The following is a 23,510-nucleotide window of genomic DNA, read 5'->3' on the forward strand; positions in this document are numbered from 1 at the left end:
AAATGGGGCTCCTGACTGTAGCCCCTGGCTGTGACCCCTGACTGTGGCCCCTGTATGTGGCCCCTACATGTGGCCCCTAAATGGGGCTCCTGACTGTGACCCCTGACTGTGGCCTCTGTATGTGGCCCCTGACTGTGGCCCCTAAATGGGGCTCCTGACTGTGGCCCCTATATGGGGCTCCTGACTGTAGCCACTGGCTGTGACCCCTGATTGTGGCCCCTGTATGTGGCCCCTACATGTGGCCCCTAAATGGGGCTCCTGACTGTGACCCCTGACTGTGGCCCCTAAATGGGGCTCCTGACTGTGGCCCCTGACTGTGACCCATGTATGTGGCCCCTGACTGTGGCTCCGGGCCAGGCCTCACCTGAGGGTCCACTGGACTCGGTTTTGGGCAGGTGACGGGCCTTCAGCACCACCACAGTCAGAGTGCTGGTGGTGGACTGGTAGCACAGAGAGAGGAGGATCTCACCCCTGCCTGCACTCCTCTGCAAAAAGAGAGGGAAGGAGAAAAAGGAGAAAAGATTGAGCAAGACACAGTTACACAGCCGCTTTTATAATGAATGAGACTCCCTGCTAATCTCTCTGTGAATTCAGCACCGTGCAGTACAGACCCCCTTCTGACACAGCACTGCGTGTGTGCAGTACAGACCCCCTTCTGACACAGCACTGCGTGTGTGTGCAGTACAGACCCCCTTCTGACACAGCACTGCGTGTGTGCAGTACAGACCCCCTTCTGACACAGCACTGCGTGTGTGTGCAGTACAGACCCCCTTCTGACAGACTGTGTCATGTGCGTGTGCAGTACAGACCCTGTGATCTGTGTGTATGCAGTACAGACCCTGTGCTCTCTGTGTGCAGTACAGACACTCTGATGACAGACACTGCTCCCCTGTAAGAGACCAACAAAAGCAGCCTCTTCTAATGGGGCCCAACCATTCCTTATAAAACACCATTACATCACCATGGCAACCAGAGCTCAGCTTCCACCCCCCCCCCCCGCCCGACTCTTCTGCTGCTGAGGGACCCTATAACCTTTTAAAGCCATCAATAATTAAGCATTCACTGACTGCAAGGGGACTAAGCCTTGTCAATTATAAATAGCCATGTATCCAGCAGGAATGGCATGTGGTGATGTCACAGAGGCTGTAATGTGTAATTCAGATCGTGAATTCCAAAGTGCTCTGAGCTGCTGGGAAATGTAGTTATGGTGTTGTAGTTATCAGGACTGGGCATTCGCCGATGGCCAGGGGCATTCTTCTCTGGTTAAATGATTGTCGTTAAACTCCTGCATGACCAGACAGGAGGAGCGCAGTCACCGGCCCAGTCACGATGCGCATCATGGCTGTGTGCGGAAACCTGTGTTTGGAACTGGACCCAGGCCCGTACAGGTAGACCCAGGTCCATCCTAACGCTAGAGGCTCCTGCTGTCTTACTCTGCTGCCGATGACACAGTGCGCACAGGTGTCTCAGCAGCTGCGTGTGCCTGTTTTGATTGCCGGATAAATGCGTAATTTTGTGTGATTGTTGCCTTTGTCCTGTTGCTATGGAAACGGCTGACATTGTGAAACGCTATGGTGGCACCCGCTCTCCCTGCTTCTCTGTCTCTCCACCACTCTCTCCCTCTGTCTGTCTTTCTTCTGTCATTTCATCCCTCTCTTTTTCTCTCTGCCCCTTTGCTTCTACGTCTCCCTCTCTCGCACTCTCTCTCTGTCTCTCTCTCACACACACACACACACTCAGCCCAAAATCAAAAGCTATTGTCTCTGTTGTGCTAAAGTGTGTGAACACACTCAGCAGAGCAGGTATTGATTAACCCTAAAGCTGCAGTATAACAGAGGGCCATCATCATCACCATCATCATCATCATCACCACCACCACCGACACCACTGCCGTAGACACAATAATGCTGCCACTACTGATATTCTGAAAATCAATGTTAAAAAAATGAGACATCACGGTAGCACTTAATAATAAATAACACTGCAGTGACTAAGGATATTGAGTCATAACCCAGTCTACTCCTACTACGACTACCCCCCACTCCTACTACAACTACCCCCCCACTCCTACTACAACTAACCCCCAACTCCAACTACAACTAACCCCCTCACTCCTACTACAACTACCCCCCACTCCTACTACAACTACCCTCCACTCCTACTACAACTACCCCCACTCCTACTACAACTACCCCCACTCCTACTACAACTAACCCCAACTCCAACTACAACTAACCCCCTCACTCCTACTACAACTACCCCCACTCCTACTACAACTACCCCTCCACTCCTACTACAACTACCCCCCACTCCTACTACAACTACCCTCCACTCCTACTACAACTACCCCCTCCACTCCTACTACAACTACCCCCACTCCTACTACAACTACCCCCTTCACTCCTACTACAACTACCCCTCCACTCCTACTACAACTACCCCTACTCCTACTACAACTACCCCCTACTCCTACTACAACTACCCCTACTCCTACTACAACTATCCCCTCCACTCCTACTACAACTACCCCCCCACTCCTACTACAACTATCAGCCACCAATGCTAACGCAGCACACACACTTCCTGCTGCTGCTAAACCCAATGCTAACGCAGCACACACACTTCCTGCTCCTGTTTTTCTTGCACAAAATGGTGTATGAGTGGATTTCTTTGCAAAGTGACACAGAGATATAGTATGAGCATCCCCTGCTGGGTGAAATAAGTATGGCATGTGTTTATTTGTGGCGGCACTGGGTGTGTTGTACTAATACCACTCCACACGTTCAAAATGAACAAATAGTGGCTTCAGCTACTGGAAGGAGCTGGTCAATGACTGAAGAAGACCTAATGGGTTGAACTGCCTTACTGCAAAGCCTTCTGGGAGCATTAGCATTAGCTGCTCAGTTATTTTTGTTGCCTAGCGGTGCCCAATAATAAGCAGGCATATACATGTTTAACGCAGCAGGGGGCACTCTGCAATTAATGAGTGGCCAATCCAGCAAGGAGCTGGGAAGGGCGCGGTGGATTGTGGGTAGAACGGCGGCTCGGACCGTACCCTCTGGTTGCGTTTGATGATGTCGCGGTTCATGAGGATGCGGCCCTCGGACAGGTCGATCCCAGCCAGCGGGACCAGCGTCTCCCCGATGACCTCATCGCGGGAGAAGCGGTCGAAGCTGAGGACCATGAAGTGCAGGGCCAGCTCCGGCACGCGGCTGAACGGGATGCCGTAGAAGCTGAAGGTCTCCTCGAAGGCCGGGTCCAGGGTCTTCCTCAGCACGCGGGTCTTCACCTTGTGCTTCTTCTCTGGCAGGATGGTCAGCTTGATGTAGGGGTCAGAGGTCAGTGACTGCTCGTCGGTGGCGGACAGCCCCTGGGCCTCCTTGATGTGCACCACGAAGGCCTTCTTCTCAAAGTTGTACTCTAAGGAGAAGAAGAGGGTGCCCAGCCCCCCCTCCTTGTCCTGGGGCTTTTCGGCTGGCGTGGGGGCCTGGCTGGAGAGCCCACTCTCGGGGGTGCTCGCCTCCTTGCCCCCCTGTCCGAACCCGGGGTGGGGGGAGGGGAGGTCCAGGTCGGGGGAACTGCGGACCTTCAGGTGGGCGGGTTTGGAGAAGTTCCCGTTCAGGTCCAGGTGGAGGGGGGGCCGGGTCCCCGTGGGGCTGGGCGTGGCCTTGCCGTTGCCGTTGGTGTCCGCCTTCTCGTTGGCCCCAAATTTCTTCTTTCCGGTCAGGCTCTCGGGGTAGATGTCCACGCCCTTGAGCATGTGCACAAATTTGTAAGGCGGTGTCTTGGTGGCCTTGGCGGTTTTGCGCTGGCAGCAGATCCAGGAGAAGAGCGAGACGCTGAAGACCAGGCCGAAGACGCTGACCACGCCCACCATCACCGGGAACTCAACTGAGGGGGAAGGGAGGCAGGCCACAGGTCAGTCATCAACGAACAAGCCTCTACAATCAGTCATTCATTCAGTCGTCAACAAAAAAACCCTGAACCTCTCATTCATTCAGTCATTAACAATTAAACCCCCACAATCATTCATTCATCCAGCCAGTTCCTGCTAAACCCCTACATTCACCCATTCATCCACTCAGTTCCTGCCGAACCCTTACACTCACCCATTCATCCACTCAGTTCCTGCTGAACCCCTACACTCACCCATTCATCCACTCAGTTCCTGCTGAACCCCTACATTCACCCATTCATCCAGTCGATTTCATAACGTAAAGCCTTTAGGCAACTGCACGACGGAATGGTTAGTTTTGAATCAGCTCTGACTGGAGCACACATTTATCCCTGTGTGCTTACAGAGAAGGTGAACATTTCACTGCGTGCGGGTAAAAATTTGCTTTAGTGGTTCAATATAAATTAATGGAGGAAACACACCGATGGCAACAACAACAACAAAAAACCACCGTGCCAAACTGAAATGTGGTCGACACGACAACAGTATTCTGTGTATCTGGAGCTGACGTCGAATCAGTCTTCCTGACCCGGAGAATCAGTGCTGATTGATGTTGGTGTTAGTAAGGCTATAATCGCATGCACTTGCCCAACATAACATCAACTATAAAACGACATGAAAGGAAGTCCTGTCAGTCATTTATGATGAGTCAGATTATCTCCAGCTCTCCATTTTCTAAACCACAAAAAGGAGAGCAATTAGTTAATGACGTCACCGTTCCTCAAACACAGTTTCCTCCGGTCCAGCCCCCAGTCTGTGAACCAAAGGCGTGTTTTTGCATAATGGAGTCTCTCCGTTGTGCTGTTCCACTCCCTGTCCCCCTCAAACCCCTAACCACCATCCCCTCCCCACCCCCCACCCCTACACTCAGGGGATACGCAGCACATTCTGGCGTAGGCTACTTTCCAAAGACCTCTGGAAATTTCCAATAGCGGCACTCTCTCTTTACCCTTCACCCTCCCACCTCTCTCTCTCTCACTCCCTCTCTCTCTCTCCCCTCTCTCTCTCTCTCGCTCCCTCTCTCCCTCCACACACGTACATGCCTCGTGCTCTCTATGATGTAGCTGAGGCTGGATTGAGAGTGACTCAGAGGTGCGGTGACATGGTCGGGTGCAGTGTCTTCACACAAGACCAATTACCTGAGTAACGAGACAGCTGGCCCGACGCACCCAAACACGGTGTAAAATGGTGGGTCGGTCGCACACAAAATTGGATTTGAGCCTCAGAACAGCGAATGCGCACCACCCATTCCAATTCATTAATGCATGCGAATCATAGGTTTGCGAGCCGCACAGTACAACTGCATATTACGACCTGCACAATATATTTGAATAAAATAGTTTTTAAAAAATTAAATCAGACAAGATAGCGAGGGTATTTATCGTGACGACAGCCGCCGATTACTTATCATATGCGTATGAATAATGTGAAAAAATGCTGAATTGTTTTCCCGCTGCATACGCCTTAATTAAATAGATAATAAAAGACAATGATGCAATCTGAATCTAGTCAGGCTCCAAACGACCGAGGCATCTCTAACAGGCTTGCCAAACAGGATGGTAGCCAGCTCGCGAGGGTGAGGATGCGCGAGGAGCGCAGATGTGTCTTGTTTATTCGCTCACCAAACTGCGCCTGTTCCGCGACCGCAGGAGCCATGATGTCTCGCGCTCTGTCCAAGGTTCTGAAATGATTCGGCTTCCACCGCCTGGCTCGAACCGTTCACCGTTGAGTAGTTCACCGTTTAGTAGTCCTCACCCCTTGCCACAATCAAGCCTTTTCATATATATTCGCGGTGAATCGTCTTTCTTCTCAGTTTTGACTTTAAAGTACTGATATGTGTGTCGTGTTGACGTAGATTATATATCTCTGTCTTTCTCCTCGCGCAGTAGGCTATGTTCTGTATTTTTCTCGTGGAGCGTTTCGTCCTGGTCCTGTGTCGCTGCTCGCCGCGCTGCTAATGTCTCCCCAGCTCCCTGCGTGTTCAGTTCATCCCCGCTGACGCAGTTATGACGAAGGCTTGTCTGAAATCACCCCTTATTCTCCGGGGAATAGCACAGCAACCCGTCCCTTTCGTTACAACGCCTTTCCTGCGAAAAGTACATTCAAACCAGTTTTAATAATGCATGGGGTTTGTTTATGCATTATTACTGTTAACTGTGTTTGCCAGCATGTTCTCGTGTTATACACACAAAACAACACACGCATGTCAGAATACTCATACACGCACGCACACACACACACACACAAGCCGTACAGTTTAGAATGTGCTTCAAACATGCTTTTTTAGGGCACGTATTGCCCGTTACAGTGACGTATAACGTGTTATGATTGTTTCTTCTCACAGATAATTTGCAGCCGCAGAACCTTTATAAAAACAGCTTCATACCTATTTATACTTATAATAATATTATGCGTCTGTGGAAACTACCATTTCTTTCAGTCTTGATACTCCCTCTTACGGTATTAAAAACAGCACCCGCAGACTCATCTCGGGTAGTATTATTGTGTATAATATTAAATGTGAAGTCAACCTGTGGCAGGAAACCGGTGAACCCGGTTTAAACCCGCCGAACCCGGTTTAAACCTGGCCCTCTCTTCCTCGGGGCACCTCAGCATCACTTCCCTAAAAGGGGCGTCTCCCCGGCCACGCCTCTATGCTCTGTTCTGCCCCCCAGTGGCGGAACGAGATCCCCGCTACAGTCAGGACAGCGGAGTCACTGCTCGTCTCTGCCGCAGACTCAAATCCGCCTGTTCACACTACACGTGCTCTCCCCGCGCTGAAATCTCAACATTTATCCCGTGTTTACCAGCGCTTAGTGTGCGACACCTAACACCGCTCCATCAAACCCTTTTGCTACTTGCGTCACGACATTCTCACCTCCGTTTGTCCCTGTAGATTACGCGTCAGCAGCACCGTTGTGACGCTGCTGACTTCGCATCAGCTCGTGCCAGTTCCTGGAGCTTTGCGTTGCACTTGTGTACGAATAAGAGTGCCTCCCAGCGTGATTCCGGTAATGCAAATGTGAAAATGCACTGTGGTGCTCTCACTTAGACAGCTAGAAACGTGGGGTAGCAATGTGATGCTAAAATACCAAAAAGTTGTAAAAATTTCCACATTCAGGATTATGGTGAAATAAACACAAACCTGTCCCGCCTCAATTAAATCATCACTGAATTAAGGAGCAGCTTTTCACACCATAGAGTAATGGAGGCTACCTGCTGACACTTTCATTCGATTGGGTTACTCCAACTCTGGAAACAGCGCCCTCACCTGGTAAACATGTTCCACTGCCTGTAATCACAGAAATTGACTGCAGGGCTGCCTAACACACAAAGCCACGCCCAGCCGGCAGCGGGTGGCGGCGGGCTGGGGGCGGCGTGGTGGGCTGGCGTGGGGCGGGGCTGGGGGCGCGCGGCTGGCGGGTGGGGCGGCGGTGGGCCCGGCCGGCTGGCTGGGCGGGCGGCGCTGGGCGGGGCGGGTCGGGGCTGGGGGGGGGATGTGGGGCGAGCCGTGGAGTGATGTTTTTCAGTGGCTCAGGCTCAGCTGCTCTGACACGGCACAGGAAGCAGGATCTACGTTGCCATAGTGATGCGAGGCCCAGGGGACATGCCCACACCCATGAAACCAAGTTTTAATTAAACCTTTAATCTCTTAATTAATGTCTTAATTAAATCCTTACTTTCACTGGTGGGGTATATCAAAGTTCTACTGAAGGCATCACTTGCAATTTATTTACACTTTTGTCAAAAATGTATTTCTCAATGACCATTTCTGCATGAATAGTGGCTTGTTTATACCGGCTATCTACAGACCATTTGATTTTCCCATCAAATCACAGCTTCAGATGAGTTAGAGAATGCACATTGTTTTAATGGAGGCATCAGGACGGACAACATTTCAACATCCTTCCTGAAAACAAAACGTACTCAGTTCAGTTCTTATCCGCACGGCTCCTGGGCTAAGCTCTGTTCCCGCTGTGGATTCGCTGGTGTGTTTTCAGGTTCTGCAGCAGGCTGAAGCTCTTCCCGCACTGAGTGCAGCAGTACGGTCTCTCCCCAGTGTGAGTTCGCTGGTGGGTTCTCAGGTTGCCCAGCTGGCTGAAACATTTCCCACACTGCGTGCAGCAGTACGGTTTCTCCCCGGTGTGGATCCGCAGGTGCGTCTTCAGGTTCTGCGCAATGCTGAAGTTCTTCCCGCAGTGGGTGCAGCTGTACGGTTTCTCCCCAGTGTGAATGCGCTGGTGTGTCTCCAGGCTCTGCAGGTGGCCAAAGGTCCGGCCGCACTGGGAGCAGCTGTACGGTTTCTCCCCGGTGTGAGTCCGCTGGTGAGTCTTCAGGTTACGCAGGAGGCTGAACCTCTTCCCGCACAGGGGGCAGCCGAACGGTCTCTCCCCAGTGTGCACCAGCTGGTGAGTCTTCAGGTTGTCCATGTTCTGGAAAGACCGGGCGCAGACGGCGCAGGAGTACGGTCTCTCCCCGGTGTGGACGCGCTGGTGGGTCTTCAGCGTCCACGGCGTGCTGAAGGTCTTGCCGCACAGGCCGCACCTGTTGGGGCCGTCGCCGGGGGCGACGCAGTTCTGGCTGGGCGTTGGCGGGGGGAAGCCGCTGGCGGTGTCCCGCTCCTGAGGCTCCGCCCGGGGGAAGCGCGGTGGGGCGCCGGCCTCGCTGGGGTACGTCAGGCAGGGGCTGTGGAACCCCCCCCCTCCCTGCTGCTGGTCCGGCCAGCGCTGCGGAGCCCCCTCCCCCCCCTCAGTGTACGGGCTGGCCGGAGTGGGCCAGCCCACTTTGCCCCCCGGGGGGCCCTTGTCCTTGGCGGGGGGGGCGATTGGTGGGGGCTGCTCTGTGCTGCAGGCCGGCTCGCTCTGCCAAGCCCCACCCACCGCCGATGCCATGATGAAGTCCAGACCCGCCCCCAGCCCAGCCCTAAGCCCCGCCCCCAGGGTGTGGTCCTCCTGCTCCAGCTCGGACTCCGGCTCGTACAGGCCTCCCGGGGCAACCCCCCCCCACAGCCCCACTCCCCCTCGCAGCACTGCGGCTGAGAGCCACGCCCTGCCCCGCCCCCGTCCAGAACAGCTTGGGACTCCACCGCCCCTGCAGGAAACACAGGTACTCCTCTTAGAAGCATACATTAGCAACATCATTTAGCAACGCTATCCAAACGACACAAAATGCACATGATCGTAAGACAACCAACCACGCCACAAGTACCAAACTCACCAAGCTATTCACCGACACAACCAGACATACTGGTCTAACATCTCAAAGCTCACAGGCAGGAATAAGCTAAGTTAGAATACTTCTCAAAGTGCCGTGAAGGCAACTGTACAAGGCCAGGAAAAAGGGTTTTTTTCATTTTTTATCCTATTTCTTTTATACATTCACACTGGGTTCATCCCTAGGCTAAGTCTGAAGAGATAGTCTTGGCCACCGCGCAAGAGGATGTGGGGGAGGTCGGACAGCACACCTTCGGTCACACCACTGGGACTGGGTGGCTCTTGACCCTGACTGGCAAGGTTGCAACGCCTGCTGAGAGCACACACAGCTCAGCTTTTTACATGCACACACACACACACGTAACCACACACACACACACACATGCACACACACGTATACACACACACACACACACACACGTATACACACACACACACACACATGCACACACATGTATACACACACACACACACACACATGCACACACACGTAACCACACACACATGCACACACACGTATACACACACACAGTACCAGTACATTACTGCATTTCATAAATAAACACTCTATAGAGCTTCACAGAGATGCAGGCGGTATAAGCTAAGTGTTTATTGTATTATCTTCTGTTGTAAAATGCCATGAAAAAAGGAACTGTTGCATAGGCCAGGCCACAATGGCTTATGATTTCATTTTTAAATATCACAAAATATAGCTTTTATACATTCAGCCCACCCTGGGCATTCATCCCACTAGGCTAAAGGTCAAAGATTATCAGTTGGTCTCCCTGCACATCTCAAGAGGGCATTCTTCCTGTGTGTGAAAGGGATTGGTGGAATTAAGCACCACCTCCTCTGGGCCACACCTACTTTTCCCGGCGAATCCGTGGCCTTCCTCCTGCCGCTGACTGGCACAGCCTTGGCCAATGGCCTGCTCCTCCAGGTCTGCGGACTACAATACCCACAATGTAGTTAGTTACAGGCAGCATATTGAGTCTCATTTGCTCTGTAGTCATTTGCTCTCATTCTGAGCTGTGCCAAACCAGAGATCCTTTGATAACGAGGAGATGTTGACAGGAGCAGCTACAGTGGATGACAGAGTAACGCCATTCAGTAGCGCTAGCCTAGCATTTTACAACATCTTTTGCACTCACAGAGATGCCGTATGACATGGTGTTCTGCTAAATGGTAAATGTTTCAGCACCAGAAGTGGAATATCACGTCAAAACCGTTTTTTTAGTGGGATAAATATTGCCAGGCCTCATAATTCACCATACATACATTGTGGCAGGTATGTTTTTTTTCATGCAAAAAAAAGGAAATAAAATATTTCTATTCGTTGTTATCCGGGTTTAAGAAGTGCCCTGAATTAAGTTCACAACTGAACTAAACTATTCAATCCAGGTCTGCTGCCGCCACAATAGTGCTGAGGTCTGCAGAGTAGAATACCCACAAAGCAGTCACAAGCGTGCATCATGGGTACTGTAGTCAGATGAATTCCAATGGTAGCTGATTTTTATTGGTTTTACAATGAAAGGCATTTAAAAGCCCCCAAACCTCTTCTTTGATGACGATGCACTCCACCTCGGCCCGGTCCAGCGGAAAGCCGCTGTGGGACTCTGGTTTGGCCACGTCGCCCCGTCGCGGTGCCACCGACTTCCACAGGCTGCAGCTCCAGTCCTCGCCCAGAAACCCCTCCTCTTCCGCAAGCGCGCCCCCTATGGGACAGGAGGGGAACTGATCACAGCCCTCTGGGTGACCCTGCCAGCCAATCCCCAGTGACAGCACAGCGTCCATCCACAATTATGATACAGCTTCAATCCATAAGCCCATTAGCAGTGGTCATGTGACAGGGTATAACTTGCCTAATGGTTCACTCCCTCTCTACCTCAGAGGCTGAATGGTGATCACTCTCATGTTAAATGACTGAACTGGGAATCACTCAGGTGGGGGGCACACAATTATAAACCATTATTATCATTATTTATTCATTTGTTATTATTACTGAAATGGTTCCTGTTCGCACACTGTCTTATTATGCATGCGCGTATTTATTGTGTGGGTGCTGTGACGCTGTAAGGTAAAATCCCCCCTGAATTCAGTTTCCTTCCACTGAAGGGAGGTTTTTAAATCCTGCGATTTAAAGAAGCGCCTCTGTTGCACACTGCGAGGGCCCACTGCACACGGGGTGGAAAATGTAGGCACTCTGGCTGTCATTACTGTTCTGGGCTCTCACAATGATTTGTTGTTAATAATAATAATAATAATTATAATAATAATAATAATAAGCATAATAATAATAAAGGGTGAGCATCATCGTAATAATCATTATTATTGTGATTATGAGGATTATCAATTAATAGGTTTAACCGAATTGGAAACAGAAAAATTAAGCAATACTGATAGAACATAAAAAGTAACGGCACATTTTTACAATGTAATGGTAGGCCTACTATAAACAAACGTTAGCGCACAGCTGGTTATCGTCCGCATTTCCAGATGTTGAGCCGGTGTCACATTCCACACACGCCTAAAATATTTTGCAAGGCGGGTCGAGACGGGTCTTATTTAAAGACAGCAGAGGCTTACCGCCCGTCCCCACTTCGCCGTCATGGACCTGGACTCCCACCGTACGGTGGCTGGCGGCGTGGGCAATCGAGCCGTACGCGCGTTCTGTTCTCCATTCCGTCTCCTTCACCAGAAGCTTCAGTTTTAGGGACTCGTTTTCTTTTTTCCGCTCGTCGATTTCTGCCTGCAGACCAGCCAGGCTTCCCTCCACAATCTTTGTCACTTCGCTAATCGCCGCTTTCACCAGGATCTCCATTACCGAGGCGAGCTGCGTCTGAAACGACATCACGAAACACGACATTGCGCCCTCGCTCCAACAGCTGCCAGTCTCTTAAAAGTTACAGGTTAAAAATGTGAAAAAGCCACCGTGTTGTCTTTTCGTTCAAATATTTTATGAGTCCAGTGTTCTGTATGCATGCCAACGAGCACTTTGTTTTAGTATAGTAGCTACATTGTTGTGGTGTTAATGCACCTATAGGCATCGTATGCCTTCATCCTGTATTGTAATAACCGTAATAACTAGAATACCATAGCAACCGCATTTGCACTTCAGCACGCTAGTTCCCCGTGCAAATAGATGGGTTTCATACGTTGTTCGCTTGTAAGTTTACTTTCGATGAATGCAAAATTTTCTGAAAATTTGATTGGATTCTCTTAAAATAGAATAATCGTGTTGACAATAGAGCTATTCTGTATTTAAGTATCGTTAAGGGGAAATGGGCTACTATCTATTCCTGTGACTGTATGCCGCCTTCTTGGTGGTTAATCATAAAAATAAATGAAAACGAAATTGATAACCGAGCATGACAAGTCTGTACTATAAACAATATTTTTGACATCAACAAAATATAGTCCCTTTCAGCCTACCCTATATTGCGTGTATATTGTGTGTATACATATATATGTGTGTGTGTGTGGATACACATTGTATTACCTGTATTTTGAATATCTTACATGATTGGTCTTCGTATAAAATGCGCTCAGTGATTAGTACAGCGAAGCTCCTAGCGTTTCCTTGGTGGTAGTCATGTTATACCATGTTTCTACTTGCAGCGTGACCCAATGATGTGAACAGTTTCTTCAGTCAGGGAAAAACAGACTGCCCTGCCCAACAAGTGGTTCAGCATTGAAGTTAGCCCCTAAGAGCCAGGGAACTGAGAAAATGAAAAATAAATGATTCAATCAAACCTTACTGAAGAACGACTTCTCAACAACTGTAAAGGGGCAATGTTAGAACATTCTCTTGGAATTATTTAAATGAAATAGCCCGATATTTTTATCAGGTAACAAGGGAGTGAAAAGACTTTTTGCAGGTGTTACAGAAAAGTACCTGAAAGAGGGGTAATAAAATATTGGGCTTTTTGACAAAGCAAAACATCCACACATTTTATTAACAAACCAAGTATATGAATGATGCCTTCTTCGGTGCTGTCTGTTTTTTTAAATTTCCTTTTTGAAACTTTCATCTCAGACACGTCTCTTATTAGAAGTTTCTTTCCCACACAAAAATAGAGCATCCAACATTGATGCTCTTACAGCTTTCCACCCATCCACCCATCCCTTATCTATACCCGCTTATCCTGAGCAGGGGTCGCGGGGGGTGCTGGAGCCTATCCCAGGGTGCACTGGGTCACTCAGTTATGTGAAGCGTTTCACAGACCAGCAGCTCCGGCAGATTCCGCTCCTCCACAGGGTCCTGGCCCTCGCTGCCATGCAGACGGGTCCTGAATGAGCCCTCCAGGTCAGCAGAGATGCTCTCTCTCACTTCATCCCTCTTTCCTTTCTCTCGCTCACTCTCATAACTGATTGAATGCTGACCCCAGCAGATTGTGTGTGTGTGTGTGTGTGTGCATATGCTCTGCCTCCTCTCTCACTCAGTCCTGGGTTAAGGTGAAAGACCTCTCACTCAGTGCTGGGTTAAGGTGAAAGACCTCTCACTCAGTGCTGGGTTAAGGTGAAACCCCCTCTCACTCAGTGCTGGGTTAAGGTGAAACCCCTCTCACTCAGTGCTGGGTTATAACCGCTCTCGCTCAGTGCTGGGTTATAACCGCTCTCGCTCAGTGCTAGGTAAGTGTCTCTGGGACTGGTGCACACGCTGCTGGTGGGTCCTCAGGTTCCCTTTCTGAGCGAAGGTCTTTCCGCACTCTGCGCAGCTGAACGGTCTCTTTCCCAGGTGCACGTCCCGCTCGTGTGCCCGCAGGTTTCCCGTCCGGTTGAACCTCTTCCCGCAGTGCAGGCAGGCGTAGGGCTTCTCGCCCGTGTGCACGCGCACGTGCACGCTCAGCTCGGACGGCGTGACGAAGCTCTTCTCGCACTGGGCGCAGGGGTGCAGCCTCTCGCCCGTGTGCCGCAGCAGGTGTCTCCTCTGCTGGGACGGGTAGAAGAAGGCCTTGCCGCAGTACGGGCAGCTGTACGGTCTCTCCCTGCCCACAGCGCTCAGGGGGGCCTTCAGCTTCACCTTGGCGACGGGGCAGGTGTTGGGCCGGCCCCCCCGCAGAGCCCCCCCGGGGCTCAGGTGATACCTCTGCACAGCTGGGACGCTGTTTGTCGCTGAGTATGGAGACCTCACGAACCCGACTTCGGGATCCAGACCCTCTAACTGCCCCCCAGGAGGGGGGTGCACTGGCTGGACGGGGGCCTCACGCCCCACCAGGCAGGGTACCCCGGCCTTGCCAGCCCATCCGTTGGTGGGGGCACCCTCAGGGGCAGCAGGGGGCGGTCGGTGGGTGTGGTCTGGGGCAGTTCTTTGGCCAGGGACTGGTCTGTGAGCACAGCTGAGGGCGGATTTGGGGGCGTGGTCATGGGCAGGTCTGTGGGCGTGTCCGTTTCTGTGGGCGTGGCTAGGCGCAGGGCTCAGCCTGGTCCTGACACCGTGACCGGACCCTCCCGCCGCGTCGCCGCTCAGCACGGTGTTGCCCCACCCCTTGGCGACACAGCCGGGCCTGGAGGGGAGGGGCTGGTGCGGGACACACCCCAAACCCGCTGCCGCCGGCCCCTCCGCAGGCTTCTGCGCCAGGACTGGGCCCGGACCCGCCCCCGGAACCACCGTCCATCTCACAGTGCCGTCCCCTGCAGCTGTGGGATGGACAGAAACACACTGCTCAGCTGTGGGGTGTGTGAGGGTGTGTGAGGGTGTTATCAGGTGTGAGGTGCGCTCAGGTTCTCAGGTGCGTTCTCAGGTGTGTTCTGGTGTGCTCAGCTGTGAGGTGTTCTCAGGTGTGTGAGGGTGTTATCAGGTGTGTTCTCAGGTGTGTGGTGTGTTCTAAGGTTCTTAGCTGTGAGGTGTGTGCTCAGGTTCACAGGTGTGTTCTCAGGTGTGAGGTGTTCTCAGGTTCTCAGGTGTGTTCACAGATGAAAGGCCGTGCGCTTGCCTGCCAGGCTGGCGTCTGAAGCGGGCCGCAGGTGAGCTGAGACTCCTGGGGCTCCAGCCCCCTCCCTCCCCTTCCCCTCCACAGGACGGGGTTCAGGGTCCTCCACTGCAGACTGCCAGAGGGTGCAGAGCTTCAGTACCCCAAAATCTCATTTTTACTACACAATCTTTTTAAGTTACATCACTTTAATCATTACAATAAGACATCTCCTACATGACATATCTTTGACAAAAGGCTTTTTTTTGGGGGTGGGGGGGGTGTTTTAATCCACAATAATTTTTTTCTCTCCATGCACTCAACAATCACCGGGTGTGCACACCTTTTTTCCTGGCTGCTTGTACTGAAAATGTGGCGAAATGAACAGTATTTGCTATTTGGCTTGTGACGCATCAGCCCTGGGCTTGTGGGCTCAGCGGACGCCGGTCCTTCACACTGACCAGGGCGGGTAAATACAGGCTGACAGGAAGTGGTCTGGCGAGTGCACGGGGGGGGCAGACCGACCTCCTCTTTGACGTGTACCCGGTCCAGCTCCGCACCGTCCTGGAAGAAGCTGACCGACTCCAGCTCCGTCACCTGCAGCTCGTCCTTCACCTGGCCAGCCTCGTCCCCCCCCCGCTGGGGGTCCACCTGGGGCCCCCCCGAGAGACATGCACCCGCCCCAAACCCTGGGGAGAGAGCAAGGATCAGAGCACAGAGCACAGACCACAGAGTACAGACCAGATAGCACAGGGCACAGACCAAACAGCACAGGCCAGAGGACACAGGGTTAAAATAACAGAGCACAGCATGTGGGATGGAGAGCGCGGTCAGATGACCCCTGACCCCAGTCCTGCAGTGTGGCTCCTGCATTCTATGAGGAGTCCGTTAACAAATCAGAAATGTGAATTAACACCCCCCCCCCAATCAGAAATTTAGGGAGGGGGCAGGGGTGTCTGATGTGTACGCAGACTCACTCCCCCTCCGTGAACATGAGCCTTGCTCACCCGTACCTGCGTCTGGAGCCAGAGCGAAGCTGCTGGGGTCAAAGGTCACGCCCGCCCCCTCCCCCGCCTCCTTCAGCCGGCCCTCCAGCGCCTCCAGCTTCCTGTTCAGGAGCGTCACTTCCTCCCTGCTCCGCTCCGCTTCCGCCCGCGAGTCCGAGAGACTGCCCTCGAAGATCCGGCTGATCTCACACACCGCCGCCGCCAGCAGCGACTCCATCACCGAGGCCAGCTGGGCGTTGAAGGCGTTCCGCGCGGCGTTCCCTGCGACGTCCGACATCCTGGACGCGGCCCCTCCCCCAGCCCAACGCGTCGGCCGGCGGCTCAGCCCCTCTGCTAGCGCCACCTGCTGTTACTCTAAAGAAAGCAGCAGGTGCACCACCAACAGGTGAGAAGGATAACTGTGGGGAGAACATTAGTTGAGCCTGTCCAATTTGTACTGATAGCTATTTAGCTAACAGTTAGCTAGATGTTTAGAATGTAGCTAAATCTAGGAAAGACAGCAGAATGTAATATTATTTTAGCTGAAGCTACAATTTTTAATACATTTTTAATACATGTGAAATGCTAGGTAGCTTCCTATCTAGTTGGGTAGCCAGCTATATTTATAACTGTGGCACTTTTGTATGCTAAATGGTAGCCACACTAGCCAAAAGTATGTGAACACCTGACATCCAACATCTCATCCAAAATTATGAATATTAATATGGAGTTGGTCCAACCTTTGCTCCTAAAACAACCTCCACTCTTCTGGGAAGGCTTTATACTAGATGTTGGAGCACTGCTGCAGGGATTTGCTTCCATTCAGCCAGAAGAGCATTAGTGAGGTCAGGCACTGATTGGGTGATTAGGCCTGGCTCACAGTTAACTTTCCAGTTGATCCCAAAGGTGTTGGGTGGGGTTGAGGTCAGGGCTCTGTGCAGACCAGTATAGTTCTTCCACACTCGACAAAACCATTTCTATATGAACCTCGCCGTGTGTTCAGGGCATTGTCATGCTTAAACAGGAAAGGGCCTTCCCCATACTGTTATACATCAAAAAACATAAAACATCATGGAATCATATAGAAAGATAGAACCCATACTGCCAACGGAAACCATGAAATAACAAGGCTGAGGTATTTACCTACGTAAGAAAGACAGCCAAGGAGTGGACACAGGGAGATGCAAGATTAATTCAAATTAATTAACTGATTAATCCGGTTAAATTATCCTTGGAGCCTGTAAAACCTTGGTTGTCTGAAAGCAGAAACTTTACGTGTAAAGATAAACAAATACCGTTACCATTAACCGCACAAAACTGCACACAAAAATACGTGAGAACAACTAACAGTTAGTAAAAGCTACGGCACTAGGTGGTCAAGCCTACTGAGTATTCTCATTGATATGAAATACTTGATCGTGTATCAAAGAAACTTTAGAAACTGCAGCTGTCCAAATGTACCCTGCTTGCAATGTTTAACTGTACTTCACGTTATCCTTCGTCGTTGATTAAAACAAAGCTATTGAAATGATTCAATCTTGGTATCAATCTACCGTTAGCTATATTTGCGACCTGCAATAAATAAATATTGAAATTTTGGTGAAATCACCACCGTAACCAAATCGAATGAATTGCTGGTACAGAATCAAATACTGACTCTCGGTTATTTCAAAGGTACCTGTGCAACTAGCGTTATCTTGTTAGCAAGCGATGCGAGCCAGCAGAAATAGACCTGTCCAGATGTGGGACAGTGAAACACAGCTAGTCTAGCTAACAAGGAAGTGTTGCTACTGCTATGATAAACAAAACACACGCATCAATTCACTCACCACTGCAGATAATTTCTGGTCATTCGGGGATACGATCGTTTGCAGTAGCTGTAAATAAACACAACGGTATATTATGGAAAATAATTTAGTGTAACGGTAATTTTTATTCGACTGACACCAACAACCCGCCTCCTGGTTCTCCTACGAGAGGATCTGTCGCGTTGCCCCTCCCCCAAAGTGACGTATGCAAACGACATTTTTAGCGACAAGCAGGAGGCAGTGTTGATCTTCAGTAGACTAGATCAGTTTCGGGCTAGGTGTAGATCTGTGGTCATACATACAAATCAACGCAAATAATTTCTCAGCGGCCTCGCGCCTATTGGCAGGATACTGCTGTATGATACATACGGTAATGTTGCATTTAAATGTTGTTTATCTGGCATCTTAACAATCTTTGCCAAAATCCCATTTATTGTGAAAATCATTATAAGCTATCATAGAGCTAATACAGAATACAGCTCCACCACTTCTCTGCTTATGTCACACTCCTTATTGTCTTACTTCATTGGCTGCCAGTCACTGCTCACAAAGTTTAAAACCTTGCTGCTAGTCTGGAACGGCAGCAAACAGCCCAGCTCCGCCTTGCCTGCCATCGGTCTTCAGCCCCCTCACCCCGGCCAGATCTCTCCATTCTGCAACCGCAGCGGCAACTGGCTCTCCTGTGCCTCAGTCGTCACGCATATCAGTAATGATGCCCGTGTGTCCATGGCTTTCAAGCTTACATATGTGGAACCAAAGCTTTTCTTTATTCAGGTGTAATGTCCGGAGTTTGAGACTGCTGTCAAGTCAACCTGTAGCTCAGTGTTACAACATTATTACACATTCAATGATTTGCCGGTTTAACTATGTTGGTAAAAACCTAGCTTATGTTGCTTTCTTTCGTGTTGTCTGGTAGTCTGTCACTATGTGGGACAATCAGCTCTAATCTTAAGGTCAATGAATGGTTTACACCATGATGTGTGTTATGCCCACCCTTTCCTTATCTGCTGAACAGGTCATGATAATCTAATAGTGTTTTTCACTATTTAATGGTTACAACTGGGTTTAAAAACTTGACATAAGTATTAAAAACACAATTAATTGTCACTTTTATGGAATATAACCACAGTTTAAACGCTGTTTCCTGGACCTTTAAGCCTTCCGGGGTCTACTGTGCCGCATGGACGATCTGGTGAATCCTGAGGTCCCTGAGAGAGAAGTAGGCCTTCCTGCAGTGGGGACAGGGGTACGGCCTCCTGCCCAGGTGAACCTGCTGCAGGTGAGTGCGCAGGTTACCCCTCTTGCTGAACCTCTTGCCGCACTCGGCGCACGGGTACGGCCTCTTGCCCAGGTGCACCTGGCGCTGGTGCGCCCGCAGGTTGCCGTTGTGGGCGAAGCTCTTCCCGCACTGCGGGCAGCAGTACGGCCTCTCCCCAGTGTGCACCCGCATGTGGACGTTCAGGTGGGAGGGGCTGATGAAGGCCTTGGAGCAGCTTGGGCAGGGGTACGGTTTCTCCCCTGGGGGGCCCTGCACGGGCAGGTGTCTGGAGCCCGCCCCCGCCCCCGCTGCCCTGCCCTCCGCGCGGTACTGCGAATCCGGGCCTGGCCGCTGGTTCACCAGGCCCACCTTCTCGCTGTCTGGCCAGCCCGTTGGCACGGTAACCTGAGAACCCCTGCGGGGGTCGAACCTCGGGTGGCAGCGGCGGTACGAAGCGGTGACGGTCACGTCGCCGACGGCCTCGGGAACGGACGAGAGACCGGAACCTTCTGCCACCGCAGCTGGTGCCTGTCCCGGCTTTGTGCCGAAAGAGCGCAGTGGATCACCGGGACCTCCGGACCCCCCCGGCGGTCCCCGGCTGCTGAACCCATCCGAGGGGAAGCTGGGCTGGCCCGGTACGAGCTTAGGCCTCGCGGTTAACAGGTCCAGCAGCAGCTCTGGGTTCTGGAGCGGTTTGGGCCCGGTCCGCTGCACAGCTCCTGAAGGAGACGGGAGGAACCAGGAGAACATCTACATCACAGGCTCTCAAACCCAGGAATGCTGGAATACTGGGAATGCTGCATGCTGAGGTAGACCAGCCCTTGCAATCAGAGCCATGTTACAGAGGGGATACTTGCTGTTAAACTCACCTTCCTCCTTTAGTCCCACCATCTCTGGGGCCCCTGGGCTGTTCCCCTCGGGGCCCGTCAGCTCCACTGATAGGAGCTCAGGATCCTGCTCCAACAACTGGAGAACAAATGCTTAATTCATTCATTCATTCATTCATTCATTCATTGTGTGCGTTTTATGCTTTGTGCTGTTTTGCTAACCTTGGATAATTAATTTTAAAATGTCTGCTTTTAGCTGCAGAGGGGAGTGGCCTACAGGAGTTTTGCTCTGGTCACTCACCTCCTCTTTGATCGCCATGGAGACCACAGCTCTGTCCTGGCTGAAGATGACTGACTCCAGCTCTGTCACCTCCAGGTCCTGGTCCTCCTTCACACCTCTGGCCTGGCCACACCCATCCCTGTGGGAGGGGTCACAGTCACCACACCCATCCCTGTGGGAGGGGTCACCTTCATGGGGGAGAAGGTCAGGCAGGAGAAGGGGTACACCTGTCATGCAAAAAAAAAAAAAAAAATTTTAATCGACTTATAAATATAAATGTATAAACGTGTGTGACGAAACGTTGTTAGTGTCATATAAAATTAATTTCACAAAACTTACATACATATGCATTTACATTACAATTGGGGAAAAACATACCTGGTGAGTCTAAAGATTCTGTGACTACTCACCTATACCTGCGTCTGGAGCCAGAGCGAAGCCGCTGGGGTCAAAGGTCACGCCCTCCCCCGCCTCCTTCAGCCGGCCCTCCAGCGCCTCCAGCTTCCTGTTCAGGAGCGCCACTTCCTCCCTGCTCCGCTCCGCTTCCGCCCGCGAGTCTGAGAGACTGCCCTCGAAGATCCGGCTGATCTCACACACCGCCGCCGCCAGCAGCGACTCCATCACCGAGGCCAGCTGGGCGTTGAAGGCGTTCCGCGCGGCGTTCCCTGCGACGTCCGACATCCTGGACGCGGCACGGGGCGCGTTCTCAGATGGGACTTTGTCTCAGGTGAGGCACTCCCCGGTGCGAGGGGCTCTTCTAGAGTGGAGCACAGTGTTGAGGGTTTACTGAAGGGCAAAATTATTAGTAAATAATGCATAAATAATCATCTTGCCCTCACTTATTTCTTGAATCAGAATGCCCAGTTGATTTGTGAGAAGAATTTTATTTATGCCGTTTTATTTATGCTGTGTTCTGCCTTCATCTTACTGCACTGCAGAATGCTTTGATTGTAGGGAAAAGTGCTTCACAAGTAACGTGTATTACTGTTTCATTTCCCTGTGTTTAATTCGGCTTATTCCAAATCTTTTTTGCTGTGGTTTTTTGTGGTGAATTTATGTGATCTGTGTGGGCAAAAACAAGTCTAATTCCTTGTATATGCCAGCTTACTTGGCCAATAAATCGTATTCTGAAGTGCATGATGATATGGTCATCCTGTCAGTTGAAATACCTTTGGCCATAAAATACAGTCAATATTGCACGTCCTTGCAGGACTGGTGGCTAAAACAAGCAATAGAAGTTCGTTCTTATTTTACGAAGTTGAAACAGAATTCATCACGCGATCGCCCACAGTGCATAGATTGAACATAGTACAGAAACAACGCTCGTTTCGCAAATGTACTGTGATGCAAGCACTATACAGGTAAAACTGGGGATATGAGAAAAACGCAGCACTCTTATGATTCGGGCTGTAGCACAGATTATGTGTGGCATGAACACAATAACTGCCTCCCTACCAACAAGGGTATCTATCCCAAGTCACAACTCCTACCCAACCATTTCACCTCATCATAAAATGAAAGACGGACACCAACTAACCAGAGGAAGGAATCACTTTAATAATGGAAATGTCGGCCATCCCGGAAAAGAAAAGAACATGGGATAAATAAGCGAGCCTATAAACAAAGCCATCATCTGTTTGACACGGCAAAACATAATATGCACAGATTATGCAGGTGACTACAAAATATGTTTGCTAGCTTGCCAGTGTGTATGCATGCAAACGCGGAAATGTTTATCTGCTACCTGGCTCTCCTGGAGCTAGCTAAACAATAATTTAACTTACCGCGTTGGTTTTCGGTACCCTGTGAAAGAGACTACCCAGGTAGAGTGTTCGTGGCACAAAGGTGCATCGGTATTCAGTTAGCTAAGGCTAAGTTTATACCTGTTTGAAAAGAAACAGACCAGTATGAAAACCATCCCTCGTGCCCTGTCCTAATCAAGCATAATAAACAGCAAAGATTTTGGGGGGTGGGGCCTTGCTGTCATCACCACATAACGCGCTATGAAACCAGTTCCACCAATCACGACATACCTTGGTTACAATAAATAGAACAACGCCAATGGCGATTGGTGAATTCGTACTTCCGAGGTCTCTGTGGGTACGCTGACGTCACGTCTGGTCTATCCTAGCGGTATTCGAGGTTTTCTGCTCGCTTTTCTCGTATAAGTGGTTTATTTCTAAGTGTTATGGACGCCGTAACGAAACACGCAGGCACGCACTCTCCTTCCTAAGTTAGGGGATAAAGCTATAACCACCCAGAGGAAAAGGCTACTGCAGCTGCTCCAGAATGCTGCTAAACTGTACTCTTCACCTGCCTAAATTCACTGCTAGCGGCGTCATTTTTAAATACCCTTCACTGGCCAATTGACATGCTATCCTTATTCAAATCGCTCGCACTGACATACCAAGCTGTGAATAGGACTGCCCCTTCTTATCTTCAGACAGCGATTTCCCTGCCGGAAAGCTCATCTTAAACTGTGTTTTCGACTATTCCTACTGGTCGACAATAATCGGCTAGTACCCCAGTTTGGCTACTGGTTTACTCTACTAGGTTAACCAGCTTTTACCAGCCCCAGACCAGCTTAGATTCCCTGCTGGTCTTAGCTGGGTACATACGCTCCGTCCAGACCTGTCTGACATGTTCATCATCCGCTTTTCACTGCCCCGAGTCTCCTCTACCGTCGCGCCCGATATCAAAATCACAATTTGAGACCACGCAACGATTCTGTTAAAAAAGAACGCGGGACCCGCTGTCTCGTAGGTCTTGAAGCAAGATGGCACTTTTCCACCTTATGCACGACTAATGGAACCGGTAAGTGAATTTCGTAGGTAACTTCTGCTTCAAACATATGTCCCCTTTGTTAATTCTAGCTACCTAGAAGGAATTTCTACTTGGGAAAACACACATTTGACTATCTCTGACTCTAGTGTTGATTGCTTACCATGTGAAATGCAGTTTGGCTAAACGCATATGTTGAATGACTAGTTAACATTACAGCTTTGTAAATGCAGACGACAGTTCCCATTTTGGCAACCTTTTAATTTCATTACATTTCTTTGCGAAATTGCTGTTTTGTTTGACGTTCAGTACATAGGATTCTTTATTGTATGACAAAACAGGGAGTAACTGTTACCCAAACAAGTTGATTGTTTAATGGATGCTGGAGTTTCTTTTTGCGATTTTTGTCTTCACTGGCCAGAAGGCTGGGCTGCCGTGGGCCCAAGGAGAGCTTCCTGTTTGGGTGAGTCCACCTGTTTCCCATTCGGAT

The 23,510-nt window shown here is 50.6% G+C and overlaps 4 protein-coding genes across 8 annotated transcripts in view; all 4 read right to left on the reverse strand.

Annotated features, from left to right (window-relative positions):
• syt4 (synaptotagmin IV) overlaps positions 1-5,946 on the reverse strand; it is a 6,893-nt gene extending 947 nt beyond the window's left edge. Inside the window, exons 1-3 of the mRNA XM_064341889.1 lie at positions 5,578-5,946; positions 3,056-3,891; positions 365-485 (exon numbers count right to left, since the gene is read on the reverse strand). Of these exons, the coding sequence (XP_064197959.1) occupies positions 365-485; positions 3,056-3,891; positions 5,578-5,611 (991 nt within the window). The 5' untranslated portion in view covers positions 5,612-5,946. The remainder of the gene's footprint in view (positions 1-364; positions 486-3,055; positions 3,892-5,577) is intronic.
• A 1,859-nt stretch (positions 5,947-7,805) lies between these two features.
• On the reverse strand, positions 7,806-8,934 carry LOC135258467 (gastrula zinc finger protein XlCGF7.1-like). Its single transcript, XM_064341895.1, has one exon. The coding sequence runs from the start codon at positions 8,845-8,847 to the stop codon at positions 7,915-7,917; it is 933 nt and encodes a 310-aa protein (XP_064197965.1). The 5' UTR covers positions 8,848-8,934; the 3' UTR covers positions 7,806-7,914.
• Positions 8,935-13,105: 4,171 nt separating this feature from the next.
• LOC135258554 (zinc finger protein 628-like) lies at positions 13,106-18,438 on the reverse strand. Its single transcript, XM_064342021.1, has 5 exons — positions 17,896-18,438; positions 16,094-16,485; positions 15,606-15,769; positions 15,083-15,216; positions 13,106-14,861 (listed from the first exon to the last, which is right to left on the reverse strand). Exons 2-5 carry the CDS (start codon positions 16,362-16,364, stop codon positions 13,775-13,777), a joined length of 1,656 nt encoding a protein of 551 aa, XP_064198091.1. The 5' UTR covers positions 16,365-16,485; positions 17,896-18,438; the 3' UTR covers positions 13,106-13,774.
• Positions 18,439-18,620: 182 nt separating this feature from the next.
• Positions 18,621-22,215, reverse strand: LOC135258461 (transcriptional repressor RHIT-like). Of its 5 annotated transcripts, none has more exons than XM_064341887.1 (6): positions 22,024-22,215; positions 20,656-20,996; positions 20,400-20,466; positions 20,261-20,366; positions 20,002-20,098; positions 18,621-19,851 (listed from the first exon to the last, which is right to left on the reverse strand). In XM_064341887.1, exons 2-6 carry the CDS (start codon positions 20,918-20,920, stop codon positions 19,043-19,045), a joined length of 1,344 nt encoding a protein of 447 aa, XP_064197957.1. In that variant the 5' UTR covers positions 20,921-20,996; positions 22,024-22,215; the 3' UTR covers positions 18,621-19,042. The 5 variants fall into 5 exon arrangements, with proteins under 5 accessions (XP_064197957.1, XP_064197956.1, XP_064197955.1 ...); XM_064341886.1 differs by having other exon boundaries at positions 20,650-20,996; positions 22,024-22,214; XM_064341885.1 differs by having other exon boundaries at positions 20,261-20,466; positions 22,024-22,214.
• Between the last annotated feature and the right edge of the window lie 1,295 nt (positions 22,216-23,510).

This window comes from Anguilla rostrata, chromosome 7 (assembly GCF_018555375.3).
Source record: "Anguilla rostrata isolate EN2019 chromosome 7, ASM1855537v3, whole genome shotgun sequence".
In the NCBI taxonomy this organism is placed as follows: Eukaryota; Metazoa; Chordata; class Actinopteri; order Anguilliformes; family Anguillidae; genus Anguilla; species Anguilla rostrata.